Source organism: Nesoenas mayeri (assembly GCF_963082525.1).
Source record: "Nesoenas mayeri genome assembly, chromosome: 13".
Lineage (NCBI taxonomy): Eukaryota > Metazoa > Chordata > Aves > Columbiformes > Columbidae > Nesoenas > Nesoenas mayeri.
In genome coordinates this window covers 21,048,842-21,056,387 of record NC_137550.1, presented here as the reverse complement: position 1 = coordinate 21,056,387, position 7,546 = coordinate 21,048,842, and the positions used below count along the sequence as shown (strand labels likewise).

Genomic DNA, 7,546 nt, shown 5'->3' with positions numbered 1-7,546 from the left:
GCGGGTTGGAATGTCTGCACAGAAGGAGACTCCACAACCCCCTGGGCAGCCTGGGCCAGGCTCTGACACCCTCACCACAACAAGTTTCTTCTCAAATGTAAGTGGAACCTCTTGTGTTCCAATTTGCACCCATTACCCCTTGTCCTGTCCCTGGTTGTCACCAGCAGAGCCTGGCTCCATCCTCCTGACACTGCCCCTTTCCATATTGATCCCATGAATGAGTCCCCCCTCAGTGTCCTCTTGTCCAGCTCCAGAGCCCCAGCTCCCTCAGCCTTTCCTCACACGGGAGATGCTCCACTCCCTTCAGCATCTTGGTGGCTGCGCTGGACTCTCTGCAGCAGTTCCCTGTCCTGCTGGAACTGAGGGGCCACAGCTGGACACAAGATTCCAGGTGTGGTCTCCCCAGGGCAGAGCAGAGGGGCAGGAGAACCTCTCTGACCTACTGACCACCCCCTTCTAACCCACCCCAGGTACCATTGGCTTCCTGGCCACAAGGGCCCAGTGCTGGCTCATGGTCACCCTGCTGTCCCCAGGACCCCCAGGTCCCTTTCCCCTACGCTGCTCTCTAACAGGTCATTCCCCAACTTACACTGGAACCTGGGGTTGTTCCTGCTCAGATGCAAGACTCTAACTGACCTGTTGCATAATCCCAGGACTACACTTGTGTCAGAGGTCAGAACCAAAACATGGGATGGGCAAAAGCGCTGGAGGTGGCAGCCTGCAGAAGTTACTGACACTGGTGTTGCCAGTAGAAAAGGTAAGGCTGCAGGTTCTGGTGGTGGCACGGAACAGCAGCTTGGTCTTTTCCAAGGCTGTCAGGACTTTACAGTAGCTTAAGCTTTTTTGTTCAATAGTCTGAAGCAAGAGTTTGTTTGCAAAACTGCTTACACCCTCACCAGCTTTTTATGAACATTCTCTGGAGAAATGCTTATATTGGAAAGCTCGAACGCCTTTTATATTCTAGCACAAATGCAGTTAATGAAGGCCCCGCTAATTTAGACTGATGAGTATGCCTGAGTGCGTGGTTGAGACTGTGTGCATCTGAATACGAGTGAATGGGAAAAATCATGCAAATTCTACCCTGTACAAAATATTGCATTAAATGCCAAAGATTATGGGAAAGAAATGCTGAATGAATTATCTTAAAATACCATATTTGAAAAATGTCTCAGTTCATTACAGTTTCAGTCTCTTCGCCCCTGTCTCCCTCCAATTGAGTCTACCTTGCTTGTTCTTCGGTTTTGATAAATGTAGGCCAATTATCACAACCAGTAAGCAATGGCATTGTGCATCGCTTGTTTTGTGTGTTCTGTTTTTATTATTTTATCTTCCTTTGCTGTCCTGTTAAACTGTTCTTACCTCAAACCATGAGTCTGTGGGATTTTCCTTTCCAAGGCTCTCCTCCATCCCACACGAGGCGGGAGGAGCGAGCGAGCAGCTGTGTGATCCCAGTTGGCTGGAGGTAAATCCTGACACTCCAACAATGCCTCATGTAGTGAAAGTGAATTCTCAGAAGACGTGAGGAAGGGACAAAGCTTGGACCAGGGCCCTGTTCTCTGGGAATGGAGTTGCGCTTTTCATCTGCTTAAAAATGTTCTGAAAGGACAAGCTGTTTACTGCAATCAAAGGGTCTTATTCAGACCGTAGGAACACCATGTGTCATTTTGCTTGCCAGACTATTTCTGGGTTTCAGAAATGACCTGCAGTACAAAGGCTGTAAAGGCAAACAGTGCAGTGCTGTGGAACAGATAGGATACATCAAACTCGACTAGATCACCTGCTTCCAGAGCTTCAGAGATGTATCAGAAATTAAATTAAAAGGAGTAGTTTTCATTCTTATTCTCTCTGGAGAGGGAGAAAGATGTGAACAGTTTGGTGTCTGGTACAGAGATGGAAGGGAGCAAGGACTGAACCAGCGCGGACTGCACATGCTTCGCGCGCTCGCAGGCCTGGATCCGGGGAATGGTGCCGAGGCCGTGCGGGGGGGTCAGGCTGCTCGGCTGCTCGGGGCGGAACTGGCAGGTAATGGGCAGAGACGGCTCGTTGCCCACCATGTCCCACACAAGCCTGGCAGCAGTTTGCCGTTCGGGTTCCCGCACCTTGCTGTGGTGGCGGCCGAGGGAAGAGGCCGGGACGCCTGCGGTGTCCGCGGTGGGAGGCTGGGGTGAGCGGGGTTCTGTGCACCTGCAGGTGAGGTGCCAAGAGGGTGGAGAACAAGGCTTGTGATCTGTAATAGGGAAAAGGCCTAAATGGGAAACCTATTACTTAAAAGACAAGGATTTCAGTGTGTCGGGGTAATGCAGGTAGTAGATTAAAATTAAAAATCCATCAGGCGAACTGCGATAATACTTTCTCTAAAGAGACGTGAATCTGCGTTTCATTTCTATAACTGAAAAGGAAGCCCCAGAGCCTTCCTGAACACTCTTGCTCTTTCTGGGAATAAGGAAATTCCCTTTCCTGCTTTCTTCCTAGAGAGGTAGAAGCAAGCAGAGGTGATACCTGGAAATGGCCTTGAAATGTTAACTGGCAGGAAATTTCGTGTGCAGCATGCCTTTCTTGACTGTGATCAACAGCCATGTGCAACTTTCTTCCTGGAGTAATCCATGACAAAAAAAAGCATTTGAAATCAGTGGGTGCACAAGATCATGCTCTCAGTAATACAGAAATGAAAAAAAAAAAAAAGCCCTTTAAATTTTTAAAAAAGTGTGTGACAAGAAGGTGGGACGTGGGCTTTTTTGTTTGTTCGTTTGCTCCTCTTATTTCCCATATTATTTTTTTTTACTCAAACTTGAATAAGGCGCAGCCAGGAGAGAACGATGCTCTGACTGCCTTTCTGTGGCTTGCTACTTTAATCTCTAATTGGTCCTGAGACATTTTAGCTCCGCGTGTTTCCCAAACACGTGCGGTGAGCAGAGCAGCGGGTGGCGGAGCAGCTGCCGCGAGTCGGGGCTGGTGGTCGCGTCCCTGCTGGAACTTGTTCTCTGGAGCGCGGAGCAGCTGCTGCCAGCGCAGGGCCGGGGAGAGGGGCCTCTGCATCTCCTCTCCGCTATTGGCTGGGTTTGGTTTTGGCATCTATGAGACCTGAGCTTTGGAGACCAGCCATGGAACATCCTGTTTTCACTGGATTTGTTTCTGTTCTTCCCAGTCTCTTCTCCTTTCTTCTGGTTGCAGAGTTGCTGTAATAGCACCAAGGTAAGAATATGAAATGGCACTTCTGGGCTCATTTCTCAATGGGGATTGTTATGTTTGAGAAAGAGGTATCTGGCATTCTAAGCAGCTAAATGCAAGTTTAGCTGGGATCTCAAAAATCACTGTGCTCTTTAGAGAGCTAGGAAACAGAGGCCAATAGCATAACCATGGATTTGCCGAGTGCTGAATTAATCTACCCTGCTTAGAAGCAGGCTGTGTGGATTGCTGTGCAGCATGTACTGAGCAATGCCTGCACACCGTTAGTCCTTATGCTCAATCCTGCTCTTGATGAAGTTAGTGGAAGTTTTAGGGTGAAACTGCATCCAGCCTCACATCTGTTTGGACGGGCAAGGGCAGCAGAGGGGCAGTGATTCTCCTGTGCCATCAGCATGTGACCAGGCTGCAGCTTCCAGCCCTTCCTGATAAAGCTGAGTGGGGGGCCGTATGTAGTTCTTTACTTCTGAGAGTCTCCCATGGCGCCGGGCTTGTCTCCCTGCTGAGCCTGGATGGAAAGTTTTGTCGCAGAAGCGACCTGTGACTCCCATGCTCAGCACTTTCTGCAGCAAAGGGAGGAGGGACAACTGGAATTTCTGTGTGCGTGGTCTCAGCACACCGAGCAGCCGCCTCTGGGTAGAAGAGTCCAAGCAGGAAGGGTGGACGGGCTCGCCCTGTTACAAGAAGAGAAGGGCCAGAACTAGGAACGCAGGGTACATAACATTGGACAGAAATGTGTGGGAATGGAAGAGGAAAGTGAAGGGGGACAGGCAGTCAGAAGTGGATGGGTGTTGGGGGCAGACAGCCCCAGCCACTCCCTCGAGAACATCCTGTCCCTGTTCTGCACCTCTCCTACCTGCTACAGAGATCCTCGGTTTCCCTCCGTTAGAATAATGTCATAAAGCAGGCCTTGAGTTTCTTCCAGCTATGTTGGATTTTGAAGAGCGAAAGAGAGAGGGGATGTATGACAGGAGATAAGCGACTGAACGTGGAACATGCTTTCCAATGCCAGAGGCCGTGGCAGCAGGTTCTGGTGTTGTTCTGAGGTGTCAGCCAGCCCCAAAGGAGGAGGCAGCATGTTCTGCTTTCCTATCTAGTCCAGGAATCCTGCATATAGATTCCAGGTAAGGAGGTGGGACTCTGTACAGGGAAGACTCAAAGAAACAGCATAACTCAAGAAACCTAAGTGTTCCCACCAGGCAGCAGGGTCTCTTGTGAAACTTGCTATGCAGGCTCAACACAGGAGATTGTGTTTAAAGACTTGTTTGGAGAATAAGCTGTTGATGACTGTTTTATCTCTTTGGCCCATGGAGGTATATGCAAGAAACTCTTTGTGGAGAAGGAAACTGGGGACAGAGGTGGAAGAACTAGACGAGCAGAGGGATAGTGGAAGGCATGTCTTGGGAATTAGAATTTTACCTCAAATGAGTTTATCGCAATGATTATCCACAGTATATGAACAAATGTGGCTCTGTGCTCTGTCCCCATGGGTACAAGCTGAGAGGGAGAGCAATGGGAACCAGATGTTTGTCATTTTGTTTGATGCATCTCCTGAAAAGTGCTCAGACAACTTGGCCTTGGAGCAGAGCCTAGAACACGCAAAAGGAGATGCAGGTTTCAGGTACAAAATCTGCTTTAAAAGCACTGTAATGAGGTACCCTTGAAAACCCTCTTGCTCCCAAACTTGCTTTACTTTACATCTTTCCATTTGTGTTCTGCTCTTTTTGACTGAAGGTAAACAAGAACCTATGAGGACTTGCACCTCCCTCACAGATGGAAGGCTCCAAGGAAAAAGTCATCCTGAATATTGGAGGAGTCAGATACACGACATACAGCAGCACCCTCCGGACCTTCCCAGGGACCAAGCTGTGCAGCCTAACTGAGCCCCATGCCCCAAGCACCTATGACTATGATCCCACTACCAAAGAGTTCTTTTTTGATAGGAGTGCTGAGATTTTCAGCTACGTGTTGAACTATTATAGGACCAAACATTTCCACTGTCCCATTGATATCTGTAGGTCAGTCTTAGAAGAAGAGCTGGCTTTCTGGGAAATCAATGAGGTGCAGCTAGCGTCCTGCTGCTGGCTGAAGCTGAATAACAGAGAGGTGCAGCCAGAGGAGGCTGACATTTGGGATGAAAATGAACAGACTGATGACCAGTGCCTCATAGTCCAGACAGAAAGAAGGGATTTCAGCTGGCGAACCAGGTGGCAGCCAAAGATTTGGTCTACGTTTGACAAACCCTTTTCCTCTTTCAGCGCTAAGGTAATACTGTATGCGGAGACAGACACAGCCTGTGTCCTTTGGGATTACTGGGATGGGTCCATGAAAAATGCTAACGGGTTCATAGCTTTGATAAGTATGCTTAGAGTCCCAGATTGAAAAAGAAAATAAAGTTCTCTCTTCTCATTAACAGACACCTCCTTCTTCTCTCCTCTTCTCGTCCCTGTTCTCTGTAAAAACGCACACCCTGTTCCCCTTTAAAATGTCGGGCATGCAGAGCAACAAACACAAGTCAGAGGCTGCAGAGGATGTTTTCTGTGCTGCTGGTATTTCTGGAGCCAACATTTTAGTGCTGAAGAGGCCCCAGTGTGAGCCTGTCCGCACCACTCCAGCTGTCGGACATTTCCCCTTCCTTACAAACTTCATGTAGGAGTTCATGCAGTTTTTCCTTTGACTCCAATCTTATTATTTTTCAAGTCTGGAAGGAGAAAGCGCACTCCACGTGAGCAAAACATGGTGATTTGAGGAAGATTGTTCTGGGATCGTGCTGTGCCTGTGGAAGTGGCGCTGGGGTCGTGGTGGGGCAGGGAGGTCCGGCGATACTCGTTTGTTGAACTAATTGCACGTGTGCCCTTTTCCTCCCTCTGCAGTGCGTGGCGTTTGTTTCTCTGCTGTTCATCGTTGGAATTGTCATCATATTCTGTGAGGAGACCAAGGCACACTTTGAGCTCTTTACTGCCAACTCCACCTCTGTTGGCTATTCTGAAGCCTCTCACAACAGCCATGAACACTTTTACCACCAGGCTGCCTACTTGCTTCATCTGGAGCTTTTCTGTGTCCTCTGGTTTACTTTTGAGTTCTCTGTGCGATTTTGTTTCTGCCCAGACAAGAAGCCGTTCTTCCAAAACCCCCTGAACGCGGTTGACTTCCTCTCCCTCTTTCCAGTTTACATCGAACTCTTTGTGGCTGGGCAGATTCAGAGGACGCCAAGCCTGGGGCTGTGGTTGGGCTTTGTTCGCATTGTCTATCTCCTCAAACTCCTGAAGATATCCAAGCTGATAGAAACGCCACTGATCCTCAGAGTTCTGTGCTACACCCTCAAGCCTATCCTCAGAGAGATTTGCATCCTGCTGATGATTTTGGCCTTTGAGACACTCTTCTTTGGCTCTCTCTTTTTCTACGGGGAGCTGCTGGGGAGCCATCCCTCCCACAGAGGGGAGCTGCACTTCGCTGACATTCTGCTTTGCTTCTGGTGGGCTCTGACCACGCTCACCACGGTGGGCTATGGAGATATCTTCCCTCTCACCACAGCTGGCCAAGTGACAGCAGCCTTAGCTGCAGTGTTCAGCACGTTAACTTTTATCATCCCAATACCCATTTTCATGGTGAAATTTAGAAGCCATTATGACATTGCTATCTTTAAACAGAAGCTGAAAAGGAGGAAGAAGCATTAACACTTCAGAACCTCTGTTCCCCTTTGCCTTTAGCAACAAATCTTCGTTATGGTTTATTCCCTTTGCTGGGAAGAGAGTATAAATAGTTCTTACTGCTTTTATTTGCTGCTTTAGTGTATTTCAAACCATTGGCGAGGCCTCAGTTGCAGCACTTGGTACACAGCTGATCAGTTCCGTTGAATCCCATGGGTCATTCCCACATTGCACTTCATCCCATGCTCTTTTATATGGCACAGTTTCTCATGTAGCTGTTTGGAGACGGGCCGTGATGCTGCGTTATAGCCTGAACGTGTGCCGGTGGCTCGGCCCCATGGCCTGCAGCCACAGCGCGTCCCGCAGCCGGCGTTCGGCCCGCGGCGCCTCCGTCGCCCGCGTGCCCCGAGCCCCTGCGCGAGCTGGGGGAGAAGCCGTGTGCGCGTCCTGCTCCCACAGCCAGGAGGAGGCTGTCTATGTTCTTTTCAACAATGCTTTGTTTTCCTGTTTTACCTAAACAAGGCAGTGCCTCTGACGTGCCAGCACGCACACCCAGGCGTGGAGGAGGCTGCAGGGAGCTGACGGGGCTCCTGGAGCCGGCTCGGGGTGACAACCCGCTCCGTGCCACAGGAACGCCCGGGCACTGGGGCGGCAGCGGGGGAGCCCTGTGACAGCAAACTCCCTTTGGCTCCGCTGAACTCAGCGGCAGCCTG

At 49.7% G+C, this 7,546-nt stretch overlaps 1 protein-coding gene across 1 annotated transcript; it reads left to right on the top strand.

Annotated features, from left to right (window-relative positions):
* Nucleotides 1–4,956: 4,956 nt before the first annotated feature.
* On the top strand, nucleotides 4,957–6,860 carry LOC308045242 (voltage-gated potassium channel KCNC1-like; the record flags this gene model as incomplete). Its single annotated transcript, XM_080352412.1, has 2 exons — nucleotides 4,957–5,448; nucleotides 6,057–6,860. The coding sequence occupies 2 exons, from the start codon at nucleotides 4,957–4,959 to the stop codon at nucleotides 6,858–6,860; spliced, it is 1,296 nt and encodes a 431-aa protein (XP_080208538.1).
* Nucleotides 6,861–7,546: the final 686 nt, after the last annotated feature.